The sequence below is a fragment of the Cheilinus undulatus genome, linkage group 4 (genome assembly GCF_018320785.1).
Source record: "Cheilinus undulatus linkage group 4, ASM1832078v1, whole genome shotgun sequence".
NCBI classification, from domain to species: Eukaryota; Metazoa; Chordata; class Actinopteri; order Labriformes; family Labridae; genus Cheilinus; species Cheilinus undulatus.
The window spans coordinates 53070314-53096920 of record NC_054868.1 but is presented as its reverse complement, the minus strand read 5'-3'; the positions used below and the strand labels follow the sequence as shown (position 1 = coordinate 53096920).

The 26607-nt window shown below is 40.2% G+C and overlaps 1 protein-coding gene across 3 annotated transcripts; it reads left to right on the top strand.

Annotated features, from left to right (window-relative positions):
• Nucleotides 1–1344: 1344 nt before the first annotated feature.
• LOC121508192 (B-cell receptor CD22-like) lies at nucleotides 1345–25248 on the top strand. 3 transcript variants are annotated; one of them, XM_041784839.1, is made up of 13 exons: nucleotides 1345–1463; nucleotides 1633–1707; nucleotides 1826–1866; nucleotides 6797–6876; nucleotides 12234–12581; nucleotides 12688–14862; nucleotides 15125–15385; nucleotides 16960–17220; nucleotides 17328–17588; nucleotides 19259–19340; nucleotides 19449–19509; nucleotides 23322–23554; nucleotides 23713–25248. In XM_041784839.1, exons 7-12 carry the CDS (start codon nucleotides 15172–15174, stop codon nucleotides 23514–23516), a joined length of 1074 nt encoding a protein of 357 aa, XP_041640773.1. In that variant the 5' UTR covers nucleotides 1345–1463; nucleotides 1633–1707; nucleotides 1826–1866; nucleotides 6797–6876; nucleotides 12234–12581; nucleotides 12688–14862; nucleotides 15125–15171; the 3' UTR covers nucleotides 23517–23554; nucleotides 23713–25248. The 3 variants fall into 3 exon arrangements, with proteins under 3 accessions (XP_041640773.1, XP_041640774.1, XP_041640772.1); XM_041784840.1 differs by lacking the exons at nucleotides 1345–1463; nucleotides 1633–1707 and adding an exon at nucleotides 1710–1730; XM_041784838.1 differs by lacking the exons at nucleotides 1345–1463; nucleotides 1633–1707; nucleotides 1826–1866 and adding an exon at nucleotides 6644–6708.
• Nucleotides 25249–26607: the final 1359 nt, after the last annotated feature.

The window sequence follows — 26607 nt, the reverse complement described above, 5'->3', positions numbered from 1 at the left end:
ACCTAAAACGGCAAAACAAAAAAGGGAAAATCCAAAAACCAATTTCAGGCTGTTATTTGATTTTGGTTTTTGGATTTTCATTTTTTTGTTCAGAAAAAAAAACAAACAAAAAAGAAACTTTTTTTCATTTGTGGTTGAAAAGGAAAAAAGGCGCCATTTTTCCTGTTTTGATTATTGGTTTTGACAGAAAAACTGATTATACTTTGACCCCCTGACCGACCACCTAGTTGGATCAGGACTGTAATGTAAATTCAATAAATTCAAAATTAATGTGTGAGAGGTCAACTGAAACATTTTTCTTTCATTATGGATGAAATTTCACATGTTAACCTAAATTATAATCAGGCCCCCTACACTATTTTATGTGCAGGTTATTCAGTATTTTTGTACCATGCTTATTATTTTTAGTATGTTCAAACTGACAGTGCTGATGTATTTTTCTGAGCTGTACCATTATTTACACAGCTGTTGTTAACCTGTGAGGAGTTAGATTTGCTGCATGACTGTGCCAAAAGGTGGTGTCTGTGTGTAAAAACACAAGAAACACACAAGAAGACTCGGTTTGTGGGTAGCAGATACGTGGGTAAACTAACAGAGAAACCAAAGCATTGTATTGGAAGCAGGAGAGAACTGATAGACAAAGTACAGAGACTTTGCTGTCTTTTTGGAGTCCAAAATATAGAAAAGACAGGAGTGTGAAATGGTATACCGTGTCCTAACAGCGTGCAGCACAATCAAGTGTCAGCAACAAAGAAATCTTGATTACATTGATTCTTATTAAGGTGTCCTGACAACCCATGAACTCAGCAGCATGAAGTGCTCCACCATTTTTTACCCTAACAGAGCTTGTTTGCTTGTGTAAGAAATGAGCTGGTGTAGGATTAATTATTTTCATGTCTGTGCTTGAAGAGTTGTGCTGTGATTTATGTTAATGTAGCCCAGGTAATCAGGGCACACCTTAAACATCGGTTGAAATGCATTTCCCTTGAGTAACACAGATAAAAAGCATTAAAAGTCTTAAATTTCATCAAAAGATGATTAAAAACACACTCAAATTGAGTTTAAAACTGTTAAAAGTCATGGTTTATATATTTTCTTTTATATCAAAACAGTTTTAAGATGAGTTAAAGTAAAAAAAAAGGACCTTTTTAGAATAAATACTTTTGTATATATAGAGAGCACAGCACCCCCTGCTGGTGTAACCTGGTAAAGAGGATGAGTGTGTATCTCTTCAGTTTCACTGTTCCTTAGGGGCTTGATGAGAGAGCAGCACGTGCATGTGCTGGATTCTTTGACAAAAAAATACTACCCTAGAGAGATATTAGATTATAAAAAAAGTGATAGACTGTTTATTTCAGTCAGGAGAAACCTTTGGCAGCCCTGCAGGCTGAAAGACATTATAAGGAGTGAAACACTACGCCTCACGGAGGAGTTCTTTGAGTGTCGTCATACTGATTTTCCTGGTGAGTGAACTAAACTAGCAACCCTGCATGTGATTTTAGCTTGAATATGTTTATTAAAAAACAGTCAGGAAGAGCTATAAGAAGAACATGTTATTAGCTTAACTAAGTAAAACAAGGACAATTCCGGTTGGTTACTTCATATCAATTAAGAGTCATTCTGTTTCAACAGGAGCTGCAAGGAAGAACCAAGCTTCCTCTGATTTTCCCTTTGGCCGGTGGTTTAACTTGGCATCCAAACAGAGCGGTGGGCACAAAGATCATGTCAAAGTGATGGAGGCATCTACCATGGCAAAGTTTGATAAAGCATTCTTATTGTATTTTTGTCTTTCTTTTCCTCAACAATTTGTTTTTTTTTTCCACAGACACCACAAAATTCCAAAGAGCAACACAAGCTGACATAAAGGTATGTAATATGTAGTTTATATTTATAATCACATGAGTTCCTTCTGTGTGATTTGGTGCATCAGAAGTCAAATGTTCAATATATCTCTTCACATTGTAATTGGAAAATATCTGCTCCTGAGATTATGGGTTTCATGGAATTTTGTGTCTTCCTCATAAGTCATAAAACATGAATATAGTGACTCTCTATTTCGTGTCTGATTTTGAATGCATAGCTCTTCTTTTGGTCATGAGTGTAAATTCTTTTTGATATTGGTTAAGTAATCCATGATGAAAATAATTAACAGTTGTGCAGGTCATAACGGAAAACAAAGCAATTGGAAATGGCACCATATCCTATCCATCTATACCTGCACATCTGTAAAGTTTCTCCTTATTTGTAGGTTGGAAACTACATCTTAATTTTTGTAGTGTCCATGTTGCATTTAATTATGACACAGCATCAACATTTTGTTGGAGGAGTGGGGACATTAAAATACTTACTACAAAAATACCACAAAAGATGAACATCAGCATGAAAACAGATGAAGAAAAAAACCTTGATAAAATGATTCAACCCCCAAACAGAGTCCCTCACAGCAGCTCAAATATGCAAAACCAGTGTTGTTTCAAGAACACCTGATGCAGCTAATCAAGGGCTTCACTAGCTGCAACAGGTCTGCTTGAGCTGGAACATGAAATACCTGAACTGTGAGGGTTTGTTGAGTATCACACTTGGCTGCATGTTAGAAATATGTTTAATTGAAAAGAATGGTCCAAAAAGTTCAGAGAAGAGCTGACTGGCCTTCACAAACAAGGATATAAAAAGATAGCAAAGGCCCTGAATGTTCTAGAGACACTGTTGGAAGCAGAGTTCACCAGTTCAAAGTAACAGGAACTGTGGTTCCACTACCTGGACGGGGCAGAAAAAGGAAGCTTTCAAAGGCTTCAACCAGATATCTGAGAAGGCAGGTTGTGAAAAACCCTCGAGTGACTGCTAAAGACCTCCAGTAAAACCTGATGGCTACAGGGACTGAGGTTTGAGTGAGCACAGAAAGACAAGTACTGAACATAGACGACTACCATGCCAGAACTCCTAGACGTGCACCACTACTGACCCAGAACCCAAGAAAAGTCATCTCCAGTCTGCTCAAAATCATAGAACTAAGCCACAGAGGTTTGAGGATTCTGTTCTGTGGAGCGATGAAACAAAACTGGAACTTTTTTGCACATTGGATCAGCGGTATGTCTGGAGGAAGAAGAATGAAGCATTGATGAAAAGAAGACTGTGCCCACAGTTAAGCATGGCGGTGGCTCGGTGATGCTCTGAGTCTTTGCATCCTCTGGCACTGGAAACCTGCAGCGTGTGGAAGGCAAGATGGAATCATTGAAGTGTCTTGAAATCTTGGAAGAAACGTAATGTTGTCTGTGAGGAAGCTTGGGCATCATTGGACGTTTCAGCAGGACCATGATCCCAAGCATACCTCAGATTCCTCCAAGGCTTGGTTGCAGAGGAAATCCTGGAAGCTTCTACAGCGGCCATCACAGTGGCCTGACTTGAACCCCAAAGAAAATCTCTGTTGGGTTTCGAAGAAGGTGGTTGCAGCATGCAGACCAAAGAATATGACTAAACTGGAGGCCATTGCACATGAGGAATGGGCGGAGATTCCTCAGGAACGCTGCCAGAAGCTGGTGTCTGATATGCATCTCTTTTGGGCTCTAGTAAGTACTAAAGATGCTCGTCATGAAGGGGTTGAATCATTTTGTGACTGGAAATGTCAGTAAAAGATGCATTTTCATTTGATTTCTGGGAAACCACTTGAAGCAATCATTGTGTTCAGCTATTTTAATGACTTTTGTTTGATTTGTTCATTGCAAAAAGCAGAAAGTCTGCACATTTTCACAATGAACCTGATTTGCAATGGGGGTTGAATGATTTTGATTGCAACTGTATATATGTGTGTGTGTGTGTTTGTGTGTGTGTGTATGTGGGTGGGTGTCTGTGTGTATGCGAGCTCCAGGACAGACACTGAGAATGAAACCATTACAAAGAACATTGAAACTTGTCTGACTCATGTCTGCAGCTATTTTCCTCACTCACTCATACATGCAGAAGTGTCTGGGTTTGTGGTTTCCTGCCTCAGAGCATCAAGTTATCTCTACCACTCTAACCCCCCCCCCCCCTTTTATGTGTGTATTGTTCTGGATACATTTCAGTAGTTGAAGTGAGAGATTGAGCCCGGCTGATTCTAAACACGGGAGCCTTACGAGGTCAGAAGAAAAATCCACCTCTGCAGAATCTGCATCCTCAATATTCCACTAAGAAAAAGGAAAAACATTTTAATTCTAGAAAGTGTGTGCGGTTACTCCGGCAGTTTTAGAGACAAAGTCCAATCAGAAGCTAGGGGATGGTTCTAAAAAACCTTCTTTATTTTTCAAAGTTCAGCCAAAAATGTATCAAAACTCTCAAAATTCCAAATGGAAAATTGAGTTGCTTAGACTCAACTGATTACAGTTGAGAACTGAAGGACACTAAAGTTGAAACTTAAAGCCCTGTCAGCAGGAAACAGCAAACCTGACACGTCAGATCGACTCATATGCATGAGTGTATTTGACATTCATGTGGGAAAGCTCCCATAGAAAACATTTGGGAAGGGCAGGACTTTTATATATTTTAGCTCAGTCAGTAGAGCAAGAGCCATGTGGCATCTCCAGTCCTCAGTGGTCCAACCAAATGTCTCTCTTCTGTCTACCCTACTCTCTCCTCTCCATATGTCCCACCAAAAAGCCCTACCAGCAAACAGTGGTGACTGATCTAATGGCAGGATCTGCCCTACTAGCTAGGGGTGCGAGATAAGACGATCTCAGATCATGAAGAAATAGAATGTATTGAAAATCTGCTTAATCTGTTGTATCGTAGGATCAGCTCTACTACTTCTCGCTCTTTGCTCCCCTTCTGCTTCCTGATGCAGCAGAGACTCACACTGCAAGTGAAAGTGAAACTAAAGATTTAGTTCTCGTGACGATTCCCAACTCTTATACGAAGCTTCGTCTTGGTTTTCTGAACCATCAGTGTGCAAAAAAATATTTATTTGCACAATCTGCACAAAGCTTGTCAACGTTTTTTTTTTTTTTGATGGGCTCTAAAGACGGCGTCCTCCGGTCTGCCATCCGCATACCAGCGGAGTAAAGTGTGTCTGATTCAGGTAGCCTACTGTAGTAACTGTTACAGCTGACATTGTTTTGCTTTTAATTATTATTTTTCAAGTTATTTACAAGCCTTTCCATCTGGCAAGTAAACGTCAGGAACACGCAGTCACAGGTGAAACGTTATAACATCAGCGTGTTTTCACGGAGGGAGGTGGTGATGTCCAGACATGGATAATTATTAGAAAATGTTTTAAACAGTAAAATCTTTGATTTACATACATTTCTTTGGCCTGCATTCATACTTTCCTCCTTTCCTCCTCTTCTCTCCTTCATTGTAGCAGCAGACAGGTGCCAGTGTGACACGTTTATGTCACTGCTCTTCACAGCCTTATTCAGAGCAGTAAATCAACGTATACACCACCTTTTTTAAATAAAAATCAAAATTGGTTAAAATAACATACAGTCACTACTTAACTGCATGACCACATGTCTCAACAATTCATCAAATTTGTGTCATATTTATATTTTCTTTATTTGGCAGTCTGTAAACAAGGCTGAAGTAAATGTGATGTTAAATTGTATACTGTATGAACAGGTTACTTGTTTAAAGATTCAGCTGCAGGAATTCTTTTTAAAGACCATATACTTTTAATTACAAAGTATCAAAATATGCTTAATAAACAGTAAAGTGGATTTTAAAACACAGACGATGACACACAAAATAATTCTAAAGTGGTGCAGAAAATTTAGAAATTGTTTCCAGAAGACAGAAAATAAATGCTTGGAACTTAAATATATCGTTGGATAAGACCTCTGCATATATATATATATATATATATATATATATATATATATATATATATATATATATGCGTGTATATATATATGCGTGTGTATATATATATATGTGTGTGTGTGTATATATATATATATATATATACACACACACACACACACCCTTATAATGCATTGGCCAACAGGATGGTGCAGAAAAAACAGAAAAATCAGAGAAAAGTTTATTTTTTCTGGTCACTAACTTGCAAATTTGTCTTAGAAATTTAATGGAAAAAATCGTGATAAAATCGAGATCGTCATCTGGCCATAAAAAATTACGATATGATTTTTTTTCCATATCGCCCACCAAAAAGCCCTACTAGCAAACAGTGGTGACTGATCTAATGGCAGGATGCACTATCTGCCCTACTAGCATTCACAGTGGTGATGACGTTATTATTAGAGCTTCCAGATTGGCTTTAGGAGGAAAATGATGGCAGGATGGGATGCACCTTTCACCAACCAGGACAGGAATGACCACAACAGTCCCATGTACAACAAAGCTACTAGAGGGACTCAGTAAGAATCTCAAGAGGGCGACTATGAAGATCAAGTCTTGTAGGTCCTGGAGCATCCAGAGGAAAGATGGTGGACGGGAAGTTTGGTGTAGATGAGGAAGAAATCCTTCAGTTAAGGAGAGTTCAGTGAAGAGTTTTCCACTCCACGATCGTCCCTCTGGTTACTGAGATGTTTCTGGATGTGCTAGATTTGATCTTCATACCTAGCATTAGTCAGTCAGTATTATCAGGGCCTCATATGGCTTTAAGAAAAAACACCAACTTGATGCATGTTGGCCAGCTGTTCACTTTAACAGCTTGGCTTCTGCCTTCTGATGATCACAGAGGATCATTTGCTGCAGAGTAAACATCTCCTCCCTGTTGTAAGTAGACTTAGTTATTGATGTGATTATTTATTGACTCAGGTCATGTTCAGTCCTTCTGCCAGTGTCTTATTCTGTATTTCTGCAGTCAAACAGGGAGAAGAGGAGCAGCCATGACTGTGAGAGCAGCAGTGACTGGACTGGTTATCTTTCTTCTCTCTGTGCCAGGTACTGTATTCAATCATTCATTCAGAGCAGAATTGAAGTGTTTGTGTGTATTTTAGAAGTGAAGGCTCAGAATGAGAGCTTTAGTAGATCTGTGTGTGTTCTTCATGTGTGCAGTGATTTATTTTTTCTGAAGTGTGTTTTTTTATCATCATGTTTCCACATCTTAGTGAGTTTAAAGTTTTCAAACATCTTTTAATTTTATAAATATCAAAAGCGTTTTTATCATTGTACAGTAAGAGTGGGTTTTTATGACTTGTGCTGTATATATATATATATATATATGTTTCACAGCAAATTTCGATTTAAAAAGCTGCCTAATGGAAGTCTGGATGAAACAAAAGTTGTGTGTACATACTGCGGCGAACTGTCTTTACACTGAAGTACATTGAGTCTGAAGTATCACCTCCAGGCAAAACGCATCTTTGCTAATGTTAGCAGAGACGCTAACAACAACACGGGATCAGGCCATAACGCCAAGCTACACCGGCACAGTCCAGCAGACCCAAATTTGTCCCCAAAATGACAACATCTGAGCTAACTAATGCTATCGCTAATGGGTCGCCAGAGACGCTGACCATCGACATCATTCACAGCAAGGGACTTCAAGACATCATCCGGGTCGCCTCGGATGACAGAACACCTTGGAGAACTACTGTCACAAAAATCCGTGAACTGTATGACAGCTAAAAAGGCAACTAAAGTGGAGCAGCTGGCCCGAGCTACATTTATTACACTGACGAAAGACCACCAGACATTAGTCAGCAACTTCAGCTACCTCGGGGTAACAGCACACCTGATCATTCACTTTACAGCACAAGCTATTTCCTACCTGATGTGTTTGTCTGCTGGGCTCATTTGCAGTCTGTAACTATTGTTGCTCGGTGAATTAAGACACTCTGATTTACAAACCACAAATAAGTTTAAAGTGTAAGTGAACCCCCAGCTCAGAGCTAACTCCGCCCACCTCCATAATTCAAAAAATGCACAGAAAGTGAGCAGTTTGGTACTGAGAGGAGGGAGGGGAAAAGGACGGGGTTTTCCAGATGAGGCGGGGGTGACAGTCACGTCCCCTTGTCAGAGAGCGACCCTGCTGCCTCATAGCGATCTTTTGAGGTGGAGGAGATTTTTCCTCCAGAGTCCCCTGAAGCAGGCTGTGGAGCGGTGGCAGACCGTGGTGGTTCAGAGCACTACCTGTTCGGTCCATTGGCTCCAGCAGCGGCGTTACTGAAGCCGGAGCTCTCAGAGCTGAAGCATTGCAGGTGCAGGAGAGGATGGGAGTGATCTCTGAATGGTAAAGATGGTTAAAGGCAGTAACATTCTACCTTACACAGGTACATCTCAAATAATTAGAATATCATGAAAAAGTTCAAGATTTTTGTCACTCATTTCAGAAAGTGAAACTCATATATTATTTAGACTCATTACACATAAAGTGAAATATTTCAAGCCTTTATTTCTTTAAATGTTGATAATTATGGCTTACAGATAAGAAAACCCAAAATCCAGTGTCTCAGAAAATTAGAATATTGTGAAAAAGTTCACTATTGTAAAGTCATGGTGTCACACTCTAATCAGTTAATGAACTCCAAACACCTGCAAAGGTTTCCTGAGCCTTTAAACGGTCTCTCAGTCTGGGTCAGAAGGCTACACAATCATGGGGAAGACTGCAGACTTGACAGATGTCCAGAAGACAGTCATTGACACCACAAAAGGTCTTTGCTAAAGAAGATGGTTGTTCATAGAGTGCTGTATCCAAGCATATTCACAGAAAGTTGAGTGGAAGGAAATGTGTGGTAGGAAAAGGTGCACCAGCATAAAGCCTGATTTATGCTTCTGCGTCACATCGACAGCGTAGCTACGCGTAGCCCTCTGGCCTCCGTCGGTCTCCGTGCTGACAGTACAGAGAGGCTGCTGCAGCCTGCAGGTTTTTCAGTACAGAGGTCGGCATGCAGAAGCCTTTGCACAATGAGCCTGTTTCATGTTGTTCTAATATGTCTGCACACTGATGACGAAATTGTCGTTTTATTTCCCGTTTCTTTCACAACAGGTTCGATTTTATGTGAAATTTCGTATGTGTCCAAGGTGACTCCGATGATTCAAAACAGTTCCCACTGCTTCCACCTCACTTGCTCACCACTCAAACGTCACAACACCAAAGTTTGCTCATTTATCATGTGGATTTCAACTATGGAAATATAACAAAAAAGAAATGGGTGAATGATAATTCAGATCAGCGCCTGTTGCTTTATTCTCTCTCTCTCGCTCACTCACTCCCACCTGACCCTCTCTCTCTCTCTCTCTCTCTCTGTCTGAAACCTCACTTTAACACCGTAGTTTCCATGATATCAGTCATGGAAATATAACAGATAAAGGCATACGTTTGTAACCTACTCACAGTCATAACAGAGACAGAATTAAAAAGATATTCGACTGAAAATCCACGTATGTATCAATTATTGGATCTGATAAGTCACTCGGTCACAGACCGATCAGAGCACATAGTAAAAGGTCTACTTCATACTTACAGTCCAACAATGGACACACATTCTCGTTTGCCTCTTGCGTACTGGATTTAACCACAACCCCAGACTACCTATTTCACAACATAAACATAACAGGCCCGAGCCAGGCCGTCTGCAGAATCTCAGCGCTTTACAATAAATACAGGCCTCTCTAAACACACTCCTCTCTTCAACAGTGAGAAAACACAGGCTTTTTCATTATATAAGCCTCCTAAGAATTACACACATGTATGTGTCTCTTTAACACACATGCACACACATACACTCCCTCCTCTCAGGAGCTTCAACGTCCGGCTGCCGATCGTCCACACATGTACACCCCCCCCATTAGGAAGTGTACTCTGTTTCACCATTGTCCTCAGCTGAATAGTATCCAATTTTAATTGTCTCACTAAACACATTTTACAATAATTTATTTCAGCTGTGCTTACCTTCAGCTCGCCGACTCCTGTCTCCTTGGTTCTTTTTTCATAGAGGCCAGGCAGTGACAGATCTGCATCGTCTCACAGCATGCAACACATTCAGTGTTATTAGGAAATCTCCTACCTTGTTTTTGGACCCAAATGTGGTTGATACTGTTAGAGACTGCAGATCCTCAGCCTATAGACCCCTGAAACGATCCCATCCTCATCGCCAATATAATCAGTGATGATTTGGGCTGCCATGGCATCTGCTGGTGTTGGTCCACTGTGTTTTCTGAAGTCCACAGTCAACGCAGCCATCTACCAGGACATTTCAGAGACCTTCATGCTTCCTTCTGCTGACAAGCACCATAGAGATGCTGATTTCATTTTCCAGCAGGACTTGGCACCTGCCCACGCTGCCAAAGGTACCGAAAGCTGCTTCAATGACCATGGTGTGATGGTGTTACTGTGCTTGGTTGGCCAGCAAACTGGCCTAATCTGAACCCTGAAGAGAAAAGAGGGGAATTGTCAAGAGGGAGATGAGGGACACCAGACCCAACAATGTAGATGACCTGAAGGCCGCTATCAAAGCAACCTGGGCTTCCATTACACCTGAGCAGTGCCACAGACTGATGGCCTCCATGCCACGCCGCATTGATGCAGGAATTCATGCAAAAGGAGGCCCAACCAAGTATTGAAAGCATAGAAATGAACATACTTTCAGAAGCCTGACATTTCTGTTTACAATATCCTTTTTTCATTGATCTTATGGAATATTCTAATTTTTCTGAGACACTGAATTTTGGGTTTTCTTATCTGTAAGCCATAATCATCAACATTTCCAGAACTAATGGCTTGAAATATTTCACTCTATGTGTAATGAGTCTATATAATATATAGGGGTGAGTATTGGCAAGAACCTCACAATACGATACGCATCATGATACTCGGGTTACGATACAATAGTATCACGATATATCAGGATATCACAATATTGTGATATATCGCGATATTCTACACAGTTAACTGAGAAAAATATAGAGATGATGTATATGTCAATCACACAATACGTTGGTGGTCTTCCCGCTATTTTTCACGGCAGCAAGACAGAGCTTGCAAACAGCATTTCCTTTCTTTAACTCGCTGTTTGTGCTCACACAAACGTGTGAGCAAGTCGTGTTTTACTAACAACTCAGCTAAAATATGAATTTTTATTTTTTTACCAAAAAATCGATATTAAGAGTTGAAGTATCGATATTGTATCGGATGTCAAAGTATCGCGATATATTGCCGTATCGATATTTTTTCACAGCTCTAATAATATAGGGGTTTTACTTTCTGAAATGAGTGACAAAAAATATTGAACTTTTCCACGACATTCTAATTTTTTGAGATGTACCTGTATAGAGAGTTCATGTCGTACGACACATAAGCCCCACCGTTTCAGAAAAGATTTTTCAAGGCAGATGTCCGTTTGATCTAATTTAAAGATGTAAAATGCAGATTTTTATTAGTTTGTTGAAAATTTCAGCTATAACACCAACACTGATGTGTTTTATCATAGTTCAGTCAGATACCTCAGTGTAAATAAAAAAAATGTTAAGGTGTACACTACCTCTTTAAAAACTCTAGTTTCTTTAATATTTCTTCATTTAAACACCATACATGTACTAATTTATCTCAACCAAAAATACAGGTAAATGGTAGTATTTTAAATGTTAATTTATAGATAATAATAATAATATATTTTTTAGTAAAAGTGCTTTCAAAGTGCTGTACATAAAATGAATATAATGAAAATAAACACTTGATAGTAAGAATGTTTTAATGTCAAAAAATTACTAAAACTAAAGAAATGCTGTGATTAATCATGATTAATCACAGCATAGTGATGTGATTTACTTGATTAATTTTTTTAATCTATTGACAGCACTAATTATTATATATATTATGATTATATGATGATGTGATAATTTATTAGTTGGCGCTGGCTAAAACTTGTGAAAGTTGCTGTCAGCACCCTCCCATTTTGATTCTTGCTGCTGCTGGGTATATGGGCGTGACCTTTCCTATGACGTAATCACGCACACTCGCTAGCCTGTTCCAAATGTGGGTTCAAGAGTTTCTAGGGAGGACTCTGGTCTCGTCTCTAAGGGACCTGACAAGGGAGGATAGTTCTGAGGGAGGAAGGATCCTGAACTTTGAGAAACAGCCAGAGTTACCATTAGGTTCTTGGTCTCCTCTCTTACTAAGGCCCTTCTCCCCTGATCGCTCAGTTTGGACCGGCTGACCAGCTTGTTCAGTTTTTTTATTCTTAATACATCTGCAAACATTTTTAAGAGTACCAGTACTGTTAGCATCTCCACTATGAATGAAACTCCAGATGTTTTCATGTTTCTAACTGTAGTTCCATCTGTTCTCTGTGTTTTAGTGGTCCAGAGTCAGAATGGCTGGGGAGTGACTTATTCACAAACTGAAGTCTGTGCCTTGGAAGGATCAACAATGGAACTAAGCTGCACCTACACATATCCATATTCTGACTATTATAGAGTTACTGAATCATTCTGGTTTACTAAAACACAGAATAATGAACCTGTTGATGTGAGAACAGATTCACAGTATAAAGGACGTGTGACGTACAGTTTTGGATGGAAACGCTGCACTCTGAGAATCACTAACGTAGAGAAGAGAGACTCAGCTACGTACAAGTTCAGATTCATAACAAACCAAGTTGGTGGCAGATTTATAGGAAACCCTGGAGTCATTTTGTCTGTTAAAGGTAACGTTATTTCTATGTTTATTATAACAACAAAACAAACCTGCAGTTTTGTATATTTGTGATTGTCAACAGTGATGTGTAAAATAACCTTATTTCTCCTCCACAGTTCCAGATCTTCAGGTGCAGAGAATTAATTCATGGTCCTCCAAGCTAGAACTGAAATGTCACAGCCGTTGTCTTTTACCTCCTCATGTCTCCTAAAGTCCTTAAGTCGACTTTCATGGCAAAAACACACCTTCACACACACACTACAGCAAAATTGGACTTAAAGCTGACTGAAAGTAATCTGAAACATAAAAGATTAAAATGTAAATACAGTAAAAGTGATTTAACTATTGATGAAAGCAATTATAAGAAGAGCAAAATAAACAAGTAGTTTCCAGTTTCTGAATGTGTCTGACAGCCATGAGAGCTGTGAGAGATGGTCACTGAAAACTGAAATGTGAGATATCTCAATAAGTGGCCATGAACAAAGTAAGATCAAATTAAACTGTCGCATATATTCTTAACATCAACTTTATCAGAAAAAAAGAGACCAAGAAAATAAGTCTCATAATGATAGCAATGGCAATTAAAAAGTGATGAATATAAATAAATATCAGATGATTTTAAGATAGAAGGAGGCTGGTAGTGGAGCAGGTATATAGACAGGAGGAGGTAGTCAGGTGTACTAAGGCTGTGGCTCAGGCTAAACAGGGACAGTGGATGAACTGGGAGAGTGCAGAGAAGAGGAAGCTGAGTTGGAGAAACCTATGGAGTATGGAGGACAGTAGGGTCAAATTCCTGTTAGGGGCTACCCATGATGTCCCACCATCATCCCAGAACCTAAAATGCTGGGTTGACAGGTCCCATCATGTCCTTTGTGCTCATGACAGCAACTTTGAGGCTCATCTTGACAGGATGTAGGATCAGTTTGTCACAAGGTAGATACACATGGAGACATGACAGAGATGTGAAAAGTCTAGCAGCAGGAATTGAAAACAGAAGGTGACAGGTGAATGCAGGATGTAATCAGGGAGAGAGGACAGGTGTTTAAGTTTGTTTGGGAGGGAGAGGAAGTTAAAGGAGGCAGGTTTTTAGGTAGGAACCAGTCAGGCCAGTTTAAGAGTGCTAAGGACTGGGAGATGCAGGTAGATTTGGGAGGGAAACTTGTGCCACCGGAGATAGTTTGAGGCCTGACACAGTGCTATGGTCTGCCAGTCAGCATATAGTTTACTCTACAGAGCAGTTCATTGGGAGGATTCTGTGGAGGAAGCTCAGGAGGAAAAAATATAGATGAACAGATTTAGGAGCAGAAGCTGACAGAGGAAAGTTAGGACTCGTCCAGTAGAAATGCCCTCTCTCTCGCTCTCTCTCTCTCTCTCTATTCCAATCTTTGTCATTTTCTCTTTTGTACTTTTTTGTTTTATTACACACAACTGTTTGTACCATGAGCAGTTGTCTTTCTGTAGTTGCAGTTATGAGTGTTGTTAGGTAAGGTGGTATCAGCATTGTCACTACCTGGAGCTTACATGTACAGAGCCTGGGTCTGTTGAGGGTGGGATTGCTGTTTAAACTGTGTGGGCCAGGTAGAAAGGTAGGAAAGATAATGTCTCCATGTTGGCATGGTGGGTGGTGAGAGCTAGCATGGAGGGTGGTGGCTCTGGAGATCACTGTTCAGCCCTCTGGAGGTGTTGTGGGACTAACTGGATAAACACTGACAAAGGAGGGTTCCCACTTCAGAGCCCTGGTGAAGTGCTGGTTCCTTGCTACCCATTGGTTTGCACCAATGGGTAGCAATGGTTGAGTTGAGGAGGCAAATAGTAATAGATAAGAGATTTCTTCACTTAGCACTATTCCTTTTGTAGGGCCCAAGTATCTTGAATTTACTCAGAAGAGACTTTGCTGTTATGACTTAAAATGAAATAGACATTTCTACCTCCATAGTAAGCATCATAAAGCTGTGACAAAAATACTGACCACAAAACAACAAACATGACTGCTGAGTGACACACGTCAGTTTCTTCCTCAGATGCTCCCAAAGGTCCCTCTGTAGTTTTGAACTCCACTGGTGAGATAGTGGAGAGCTCCTCTGTGACACTGACCTGCAGCACTGATGCTAACCCAGCCGCTAATATCACCTGGTTCAAGAGGAACGGACACCAAGACTTTGAACCTTTCAGCAGTGAACAACAGCTCATCTTCAGCTCCATCCAGTCCTCTGATGCAGGAGAGTATAGGTGTAGAGCAGAGAACAGTCTGGGGCGGAGAACATCTGCACACATCATTATTGATGTCAAATGTGAGTATCTTTTCTGTCTTTGTGGAAGAACATTTTGTGTACCAGCTTTCCTCAGCTATCATTCACAGGTAGCTGCAATTCACCAGATTAAAACTGAGGAGTTTTCTTTGTAGTGTTTGGAACAAGATTTAAACTATTGAATATCAGTTTGACAACACTCAGTATCTAAAATGCTGCTGCTCATGGTTATTCATACTTTGTGATTGAACTACCATAGCTGTGGTGGTATCACACCTTAACCCTGCCAACACATCTTCTCCAGATGCTCCCAGGCTTCCCTCTGTGTCAGTGAGTCCTTCTGGTAAAATCATGGAGGGCAGTTCAGTGAATCTGACCTGTAGCAGTGATGCTAATCCAGCAGCTAATTACACCTGGTACAAGGAGAACCAAACAGCACCTCAGGGACTACAAGGCCTTTATGGTTTCACCACCATCAGCCCTGAGGACAGAGGGACATACTACTGCAGATCTGAGAATCAGTATGGATGGATCAACTCCTCTCCTGTATTTATAGATGTCCAGTGTAAGCACAACAGATAGAAGATCAGTCCTACATGGTTTTGTTTGTAGCAAGACAAAATTTCTCTTTCAGCTTTCATTGCTAAAGCTCTAATTTAAGTACAAACTCTTATAACAGATCATTTTCACAATCAAGTCAACAAAAGAGGGTGACACAGGAGAGTTTTATTCCTCCCTTCCTGTCAGACCTCTACAGCAGTAATCCTGTCCCATCCTTATCCTCATAGAATGACGCCTTTTCCCTCCCGCTCCCATGTTTTTAGTTAATATTAGTTTAGTTAATGTCTCTATTTGTCCAATGTGTTGGTTGCCTTGAAGGTGCAATGTGTAATATTTGCCCAGTAGAGTTGAGCAAAGCAAACTTTTTTGAAATGGAAAACATTTATCAGTCGGCCTCTCTTAATTGACCCATGGCTAAGCCACGCCCCCTCCACTCACTCAGACAAACAATGAACATTCAGTGACAGACGCTATTGCAGTTATCACAGTAGGAGACATTTCACAGGAGGCCACTGATGATTGTTGGAGACAGAAAGATCACATGCCATCTAGAAGTCACCAAAAGGGTCTAAACTACCGCTGGAGGGATAAATTAATCATTTTATTGTCAAGAAGGTCAATTAAAAGCTTCAGTTACAAGCCCAAATTTACAGGTCCCAGTGCAAACGTGATAAACCACATCTCATTGCCATCCCAATCTCAGACCACAAGATAGAGGATCAGGATCAAAGAGCCACTGAAGTTCAGGTTTTTGGCTCAGAATATGAGAAAAATATAACGGCCCTTTCACCATCTTTACCAAGAGTGTCTCTCCGTTAGTTTGGTGCTCCAGTATTTACATTGAATCATTCAGCATAACGTTTGCCAACCTTTGTTATCTCTGCTATTACAGATAAGTTCATGAAGCTAAGCTCCAGAAGTTAACGTTAGTTTAACTAGAGCCCTTTGGACAACAGCTAACAATGATGTACGATCACCAAAGTACAAAAACTAGAACAAAAACTGCCAACGAACTCCCAACAAACAACATGACACAACGAACAACGCAGCTAGGAGCTAACGTTAGGCTAACTTTAGCCAACGTTAGAGATGTTAAAGATAACTTTATATTTCTTTCCAGCAAAGTGACAACATGTGGCCTCAAAGACGATGTTGGCTTACCTTAGAACAGATGTTAATTTGTGTGAAACCCCCAGTGTATCAAAAACATGTTTCATTAACTCAGAATAAACCTTTTTACAATTTACAATCCCTGTTTTTAATCTAAAATGACTGAATTAATCCACTGTTAGAATAAATGCAAAGTGAGATTTTGGTAAAAATGTGCCACAAAACAATGGTGGCTCAAACGTAGGTACTAGCAAAAGCATTTGAAGCATTCCTTTTACCCATAAAGCCTCTGTGTTTTTGTCACTGTTTTACAATGCAGACTCTGGCTTTGGTTACCTGCTCTCATTTTATAGTATAATAGTTATTTATTCAGAGAATAGTATTATTTCTCCAAGCTCATGGCTGACTTTTCTTAAATACAATAGTTTTAACTTCAGTTGTTTTACATTTTCCTTCTTTGTCAATCAGATGCTCCAAAGCTTCCCTCAGTGTCAGTGAGTCCTGTGGATGAGATCATGGAGGGCAGTTCAGTGAATCTGACCTGTAGCAGTGATGCTAATCCAGCAGCTAATTACACCTGGTACAAGGAGAACCAAACAGCACCTCAGGGACAAAAAGGCACTTATTCTTTCACCACTATCCGGTCCAAGGACAGTGGGATGTACTCCTGCAAGTCTGAGAACAAGTATGGTCACAAGACCTCCAAAGGATTCTGTATCGATGTTCAGTGTGAGTATAAACATCTCTTAATAACTTCAGCTGATTTCTTACAAAGTCCTACTTTCCAAAACTTGAAACAACTGAGTTTTTGTCTTTTTCTTTTCATGTTTTCCCAGACGCCCCACGACTTCCTTCAGTGTCTCTGAGTCCGTCTGCTGCCATAGTAGAGGGCACTTCACTAAATCTGACCTGTAGCAGTGATGCTAACCCAGCAGCTAATTACACCTGGTACAAGGTTAATGAGGAAACATCAGTAGCATCAGGACAGATCTTCATCATCAGTGACATTAGATCTGAACATGGTGGGAATTATTACTGTGAAGCTCACAACACAAGAGGGCGCCATAACTCTACCTTACATCTGGTTGTTGTTTCTGGTAAGCAAACCTGAATACACACTGATTCTCTTCAGTGAAATAGGCCAGTGACAGTACACACCTGTTAGCAGAGGTGCAGGGAAACAATAGATTCATGACAGGATCACAAATGTTAATTTCTATGATTCTGAATGGATTAAAAGCCCAAAGATCAATGGGCCACATTCACCAATGTCTTCCTAAGATTTCTCTGAAATTTGTTCTTAAGAAAGTTTCTAAGGAAACCATGTGGGATTCATGACATGTTCTTAAACTGCTGGATTGTTCTCACCTGTGCTCATGAATGCTGCAAACTCTTAAGCCCAGTTCAGACCAAAGATTTGTGATGAGATCAGCTGAAACTTGTAACTGCTTGCAACTTTCCACTCTGCGATGCTCTAAACACCTCCTAGTTCACACTGCTGCGATTGAGTGAGGCGATGCATCATTTCCATGGCAACGACTCTCACAGTCACTCACTTTAAAGAGATTTACCTAAGTTAGTGTGCAATAAATCTGTCTTTAAAAGAGGGAAAGTAAGCTACTGCACATTCACTGTTTTTGTGTTTTTGTCGTCATGATCACGCTTTTATTTTGCCTGCGCGTGCGAGTTTGAAGGCAGAAGTTTAATCCTTTCTGTCTCACTCATGTCATAATGAACACATCTGCTGAGAAAAATATTTTTTCCACATACAGATCTAGCTCATTCAGCCTGTTGAAATCTCATGGATTATCTCATAAAGCGCGCGTGCATCCTATCCATGTGCAGGAAGGAAAGATCCTTTTCAAACGATACAATCTATTAACCTTTCATTTATTTATTTATTTATCGCATTATTTTCCTCTTGGAAATTATCACATCGATCCTCATTTTGTTTGTTTTTACACAGAACCTTCAGCCTGTCAGCTGCGCATTAAAGCCTGATGGAGGAGGCAGAAGTTTCGCAGCATGGCAGTGCAGTTTTACAGCACATGTAAACACAAAAATGCTCTTCTAACTCACTCATGTCATAATGAAGATATCTGCTGAAAGCTGTTTTTTTTAAAGAGCGATGTTTGTCTAATATTTCCAAGAAGCAGATAGATGTGATAAATTGAAATAGAAACATTGTTTAGAAGAGATTCTCCTTTATTTAGCTGCGCTCATAAGTAGGAAGTGCTGCGCTTTACTGGATAATCCATGAGAAAGTTAAGGCTGTAGGAGCTGAATATGTAAATGGAACATTAATTATTCTCAGAGGATATCTTTGTTATAGAAAGATTGATTTAGAAAAGCATTTTAGAGTTTACATGTGCCGTTAAATTTCGCTGCCGTGCTGAGTGGTGATAACAAGCAATTATCAGGAGGATCAATGAGAAAAGAGATAGGCTATTTTCAAAATTAATAGCATGAATATCTGACGAAATTGGCGTATATAGCCTTTCAAAACGAGATTTATATTTCCCTTCTCTGCTTGCTGCGTTCTTAAACCCGCTCTTTACAACCTGACAGGCTGAATCGCAGGCGACTCCATCAGACGGCTTCATTCGAGCTGCAACGGTCAGTTCAGACTGCTGCGACTCATCCTAGAACCGTCTCATCGCATGGCGAATCTTTGGTCTGAACAGGGCTTTAAGCTGGAAATAAGTTGCTCTTATGATTCTAATGTATTCTCTGATTGCATTTTTGGAATTTGATCTCTGCTTCTTAGGTTCAGTGAAATCAGTAGCTGTTGGATTGGTCACTGTTATTTTCCTGGTTATCATTCTCCTCTCCATCTCCCTGTTGATAAGGTGAGCAGACCAATTTATATGGTATTTATCCTGAAACTGTGCTTAAATTTAGTCAGCCTTTTAAAAAAGAATTTAATGATTTGCTTATGTCATAATGTTTGTTTCCAGAAAAAAGAGATCCTCAGGAGAAACCAACAAGCCTGGAGGAAGGCTGGGCAATGAAGGACAGGTAATAACCAGGAGTTCTGGTATCATATCACTCATTTTGACCCATATTTTTAGTTATTTAAACTGAAACTCACACAATAATGCTTGTTGACCCTCTTTGGATTGTGTGTATTATGATTATATGCTCTTCATCACAACCTCTATCCTCATTTACTGTTTAATTCACCTGCCAGCAAATAAATACGTTTCATTAAGTCTCTGGCATCTCATGAGGATGAACTTTTAACATTAGTGTCAGTTGCACGGAGAGCAGAGGTGAGAGACAGCCATGTCTCCCAGTCCTCACAAGTTTTCTTTTGTATCTCAACCTGCAGACTGATGACAGCCTCACGGCCCTGCACTCATGAAAATTAAATTTATTAAAGGGATAGTCCCTAGAGATTAATCATCTTATTTTCAAGGGGGTCACAACCAAAGATACAGACAAGACAGGAACACTGCAAGACAACAAGTGCAATACGGACATTACAAATCATTAAGAGGAACATTACAACACAGACATTACAGGCTATTATGAAAGAAATACAATGCAGTGACCTCATATGAAACAATTAGAAACTACAGACAGAGCAGCATAAGTGCTTACACTTCTTCTGGTTCATTATTTTTATAGAGGCAGTATTTAATTTTAGATCAGTCCTATGTGTGTTTTACTATGGGTTTTTTTCCTGTCATTGCTATAAAAAGTTCATCAAGTTTTGGTGCGTTCAGTGAGGCTCACATATATGAAAAAAATAACTAAACCAAATTCAGAAGTTTGGGGTGTATAGGAGATCATTTTTGTTTCCTTGTTTTTAAAAACTGGTATAAATATATTTTTTTCTTAACAAGTATTGTGTAAAAACTCATAAATCTGGTATTAAGAACACTCTCACCTGTAGTGTTGGGGCTTTGGGATTTCTCTAGTTGTTTTGAACCGTGCCGCGTCGCGATTCCTCCCCCTCCCCCCGCTAGCTTGCTTTCACACTAGCAACATCGAACCGTGCGTGGGCCCACATGCGTGTTTACTTGGTCTGAACCAGCAGGTGGCTGTATGCACATAGCTGGTTTACAACCCCGCCAAGGAGGAGAGAGAAATAGAAGCTACCATGGCAACCACTGGGGTCATGACCTGAGCGACGACTGTTTTTGTTTTGACCTGGGAAAAAGTCCATCCTGCAGCTATGGATGATTAACATCACTTTTTAAGATGCCAGCAACATCACTCTTTATATCTGCACATCTACGTGCAGCTCAGAGGATTAAATGGGCTCGCACTGTGCTGATACAGTGGTTTTTTAAGGTGACAGGAGACTTTTATTGCCTTTGCACCTCCTCTCACTGACTCCAACCTGTGTTCATATGTAAGGTGAGTCACAACAGACCATTTATTGACTGGATTCTGATGATTTATTGAGGAAAAATGTGAACAAACTGTCGCGCTATGGAAAGGAGTTTAGTTTTTACGCTGACGTCATAAAGCTGATATGGCTCTCTGTCCCGTATCAGAGCGCCATTGCATTCACATCCCATCCGAACCGTGCCAGAGTCCGCTTGAATCGCCACCAAAACCACCTCCCCAAGTGGGCCAGGGCCCAGTGCCCGGGTGCGGTTTGTTTGCATTCACACTACTAAAAAGACTCTATAGAAAAACTGGTTTAACTGTCCACCTCCACGCCTACACCGACTATATTCAGGAATACAAGCAAGCCCTCATCTCAGCCCAGTCCACCTACTACTCCCAAATCATCCACTCCAGCTCCTCCAACCCCAAAGCTCTTTTCTCCACCATCAATAAACTCCTCAAACCCCACGATAGTACCTATTCAACCTTCACCACCGACAAATGCAACTCATTCCTCTCACATTTCCAGACCAAAATTGACAATATCTACAGCAGCTTCACCCCCCCCCCTTCCCCTTCCCCCTCCAACTCTCCACTATGCCTCCCTACCTACAACCCCCTGCATCATCATCCAACCACTCTCTCAGTTCCTTCCTGTATCCTCCTCTGACCTGGCCACCATTACTACTGGCATGAAGCGCTCCACCTGCATCCTTGACCCCATCCCATCAAATCTCCTCAAAAACTGTCTTCCAGCCATCTCTCCCCTCATTACCTCCATCATCAACTCCTCTCTTCGCACTGGTTCTGTTCCCCAATCCCTAAAACTTGCAGCTGTTACCCCAATCCTCAAAAAACCTGGACTCAACCCTGATCACGTCTAACTTCCAGCCCGTCTCCAACCTCCCCTTTCTGTCAGAAATTCTGGAACGCATCATTGCCACACAACTCAAGTCCCCCCTCTCCCATAACAACCTTTATGAACCTTTCCAATCCGGCTTCTGACCCCAACACAGCACCGAAACAGCACTACTGAAAGTCACCAACGACCTCCTCCTCTCATTAGACTCCGGCCACGTCAACGCCCTCATCCTCCTGGACCTCTCTGCTGCATTCAACACCATCAACCATTCCATCCTGCTTCACCGTCTGGAACATTCACTTAACATCACTGGCACTGCACTTCCCTGGATTAAATATTACCTCATGGACAGACAACAATTCACCCACATCAATAACTGCTCCTCCTCCGCTGCTCCCCCTCGGTCATATCATTCGCCACCATGGACTCAATTTTCACTGTTATGCCAATGATATCAATTATATATCTCCACCACCTCCATCCCCCCAGACACACACTCCACATTAACCAACTTCCTCTCTGACATAAAAAAACTGGATGAACAACAATTTCCTTCGTCTGAATTACAATAAATCTGAACTTACGATCATTGGCCCCAAATCCCTCACCAAATCCATCCATAACTTCAGCCTTCAAATTGACACCTTCACCCTGTCCCCCTCCCCTAACACCCGCAATCTTGGTATCATTTTTGACAGTCACCTCTCATTTGATCAACATGCCACCCAGCTCACAAAAACGGCCTTCTTTCACTTGAAAAACATAGCGCGCATCTGTCCACTGCTCTCCTTCCCTGCAGCTGAAACTCTCATCCACACCTTCATCACATCCAGACCAGATTACTGCAGCAGCATCCTCTATGGCACATCCTCTACAGTCCTCAATAACCTCCAATACATCCAGAACTCTGCAGCACGCCTCCTGACCCACACCCGCTCTCATGACCACATCACCCCCATCCTTCCAAACCTCCACTGGCTCCCTGTCCCCTACTGCATCAAATTTAATACTCCTCCTCACCCACAAAGCCCTAAACCAAAAGTCCCCTCCTTACCTTACTGACTTCCTGCACCATCACACCCCCTCCCGTAATCTCCGCTCGTCAAACCTCAATCTCCTCTCCCAACCAACAAGAACCAAGCACCGAACCTGGGGGGACAGAGCCTTCTCCATAGCCGCCCCCCTCTGGAACTCAGTCCCTAAACATATCCAAGACTGTACAGACTCATCCATATTCAAACTCACCTTTTTTACACTGACTTTTAATGTTTGATTCTGTTGTTGTCTTGTCACTTTGACTGCATGTTTGTTTGTTTGTTTGTTTGATCGTGATATTGTCCTGTTTTTGGCTTTTTGTGCAATGCATTTTATTATTTTTGTACAGTGTCTTTGAGTTCTTGAAAAGCGCTCTATAAATAAAATGTATTATTATTATTATTATTATTATTATTATTATTATTATTATTATTAAAATGAACCAGACTTTGGGCTCAAGTGCACTCGGATACGGGACCGGGCCCCTAGTGTGAAAGCCACCTTAGTTCTTGAATCATATCCATACTAAAACCAACTCAACAGCATGCACTGAAAACTCATTTACCTATGTAATGTTCTGTTTACTTCTCAGCTCAATATGGCCTCAGCTAATGATGACCCACCAGCTTCAGCACAAAGACAGCCAGCTGAGGAACAGGGAGAACTGTGTAACGCCACTGTAAGCTTCTCAAAAAACAATGAAGACCCTCTCTACTCCAACACTTTGCAAACTAAACTGGACAGACCGAAGACCAAAAAGGAGGAAGAGGAGGATGACGTGGAATAATCTGTGGTCAAAATTACAAGTGCTAGTTCCCTCCAACAGTGAGTTTGTGTTTTGTTTTTGTTTTGCTGCCCAAGCTTTAAAGGAGTGTTTTACTGTCACCATTTCATCCCTGTTATGTTTTAGCTTGTTCTTAATATTGTGATAATCTTTTTCATTTTTATTTTTTAATTTATTTATTGATTTATTTTTTTTTTAGATCAAGATATCAGGAGGTTGTTGAGGATCCATCTGAACTGTACAGCACGGTCAACAAGAAACCAAGAGCATGAATGTAAATTACAACAAAACCCAAATGTGTTTATTTATTATAAAAACCTGTCATTACCATTTACTGCCATTCATTTAGATGGAACATCTTCAACCAGGAAGGGGCGGGGCCAGCATTGCTTGCAGAGCACCTGGATGGATTGTTGTGTTCAGTTATAAAGCATCAAATTAGGCCCTTTGTTTTTGGAAAAGGTTAGTTAAGCTCGGCGAAATTACATTGCTGGTGTGGAAGCTTGCATTGACTTGCTACAGGTTCAAAAAATACACAAGGACCTTTATGATATTTAATTCAAAGCTTTTGCATTGCCATCACAAGTTTTTTTTTGTCTTATAGAGTCTTTACACTCTGTGGTTATTGATCTTTAATGTAGATAATTGCACTGATGAATGTTAAAAAATATCTGATATCTTTTATCTTTTATAAAACAATATTAATTTAATGAAATCTTTCTAATGCTTCGAGGTTTTCATGAAAGTTCAGTATTTTATTTTCCTTGTTTTATTCAGTCTGAGGTAGCTATCAGGCTAAACAACAGTCTTTGTTACTGTTTGTCTGCTTTTTGGTGTTAATATCAGAAATATGAAAGGTCTATGAGTCGTACTCTGATCTGATCTTTTTTAGTCACACCTTTCCCAAACCAAAACTTCAGAAAAACAGTTCAGACTGAATTTGTTAATGCTTTAATGTAAATTGACAAATTTGGTAGGAGATTTGATAATGCTGACAAAGCAATATTTAAGTGTAAAACTCGCATTGTTATAATCCAAAGTCATTCTGTCCAGTCATTTACAAAAATGTATTGGTCTGATATTTTATAGGAAAAATGTTGATAAAGGTGAACTTATATTTGATATCATGTTATTTTTAGCTAACAGTTATTCCTGCATTGCACACAGTCATGAAGGATCAGCCTCTCCTTTAGTATGGGGTTATGCAATATAAATTTGGCAATTTTAAACGTTGGTGCTCCATAACGATATGTTTTCATATATTTTATGGTGCTAATAGTAATAACTTTATTTTTGTATCACTTTTAAAAACAAGATTTACAACCTGCTTTGACATGTTCAGAAGCAAACAGAAGAGCAGAGCAACTAGACCAAAGACTGATCATGTACGGTTCATAATAAGACATAAAAATACAGAGAAAATACACTCCAGATCCAGAAAATACAGATCTCAGAGACGCTGCACGTCTCACACACAGAGAATTTTAAGATTTGAGGTCTCTTCTATTTTTTCCTTGCACCACGAGCGGTTATCGGTCAAACTAGACCTAGTAACCCTAAATGCAATGTGCAATAGTGGGAGGTGTCCATTGCCCACTTTTTTAAAATTATTTTTTTACCTTTAAATGTAATTTATTTAACTCCTCACTGAAAAGTCACTGTGAATATTTCATAAATGCTTTACCCTGACCAACATAACCTTTATCAACATCTCATTAAAAACCTCTGAAACATCTTTGTGTCTCAAACTGACAGTGAAGAGTTTCACATCCTTGTTCTGCACTTTTATTTACTCTCACACTTTTGACCACAGACACCCAACCAAGCTAACAGTTCTTCACATGACACACTCTTCACACCCTAAGTGACAGTTTTTTTTTTCTGTGGTAAGAAGGAGTGCAGCGTTTTGACATCACTTCCCAGAGTTCACTGAACAACAGGGTTGACTGTGGCTTAGTGGATTGAGGGTTTGAGCCCCAGCTCCTGCAGTCACGTTGAAACAAGACACTCAAACCCAAATTCTTTAATCTGTTTAGACTTGCTTTGATGAATGTTGTCTTCTGTCTTATACTGCCTCTCTCTAAACTTTTGAGTGTTGGACACCGCCCACTCAGTGTGGTCCAATCAGACGTTTGCTATACGTCATTGCGTCATCGTCACCCATTGACCAGTGTCATTACATCACGCCCACTTTCAAGAAACAGGAAGTAAAGAGCACCCTAAGAAAATGATGGGAAATTACTCATTTAAAGAAACATTTAAATACACATTCTATATGAACTGGGTTTTTTTTTTGGTTGCTATCATGTTAACGTACGACTTTTCACGTGTTTCGCGCTCGAAAATGCATGTTCTTTGTTTTTTTACTGTGTATTCACTTCAGGATTACTAGAAGGCTAGCCAGCTAGCAATGTGAAACAACTACTACTAATGAACACAAATATTTACTGAAGTTTCCATTATTAATCTTCCATAGATCTATTTCACCATAGTTTATACTACATAAAATATTACACACTCACAGACAGATTAATCAGATTTTTATTATTGAATTAATAAAAAAACATCATAAAAACGGGTCACTAACGTTTGATGGGAAGGGCAGGGTTGTGTGGCACTGAGGAGGGGTTAAGGCAGCGCTGAGTGGGCGATGCCCAACGTTGAGCATCTCTCAAATTGAGCCCTGCCCACTATTACACACTGCACCGAGGGGCTTCTCAACTAAACTAGACAGGAAAGTGATAAATACAGAGCTATATTTACCTTGTTGTGGCAAATATATACATCCATATGGGTTGAATATGCTTCAAATCTGTTTCTTGATGAACTAGTTGAAGGCCACAAGCTAAAATGCTTCTGTTTGATAAATAGTTCCCCAAACTTTATGAAGCTTCTGTTTCCACATATTTTAAAAATGTTGCAGATAAGGAGAAACACAGTATGAAAACACTTACAGTTTGCACTTTTCAAAGTAAAAGGCCACTTCAGCATTTCTTTGGAGAGACTCCCCTGGTATGTACATACTGCTTTTATTTTGAAAAGCTACCGGCACATTTCCACTATACACTGAATCCAGTCACTTGTAGGGAGGTTT

Excerpts from the sequence above, each read along its gene's own strand:
- LOC121508192 (XM_041784839.1), top strand. The coding sequence starts at position 15,172 with ATGGAGGGCAGTTCAGTGAATCTGACCTGTAGCAGTGATGCTAATCCA. Across the intron at positions 17,589-19,258 it reads ACATCTGGTTGTTGTTTCTG|GTTCAGTGAAATCAGTAGCT; the intron begins GTAAGCAAACCT and ends TCTGCTTCTTAG. Across the intron at positions 19,510-23,321 it reads GGCTGGGCAATGAAGGACAG|CTCAATATGGCCTCAGCTAA; the intron begins GTAATAACCAGG and ends TTTACTTCTCAG.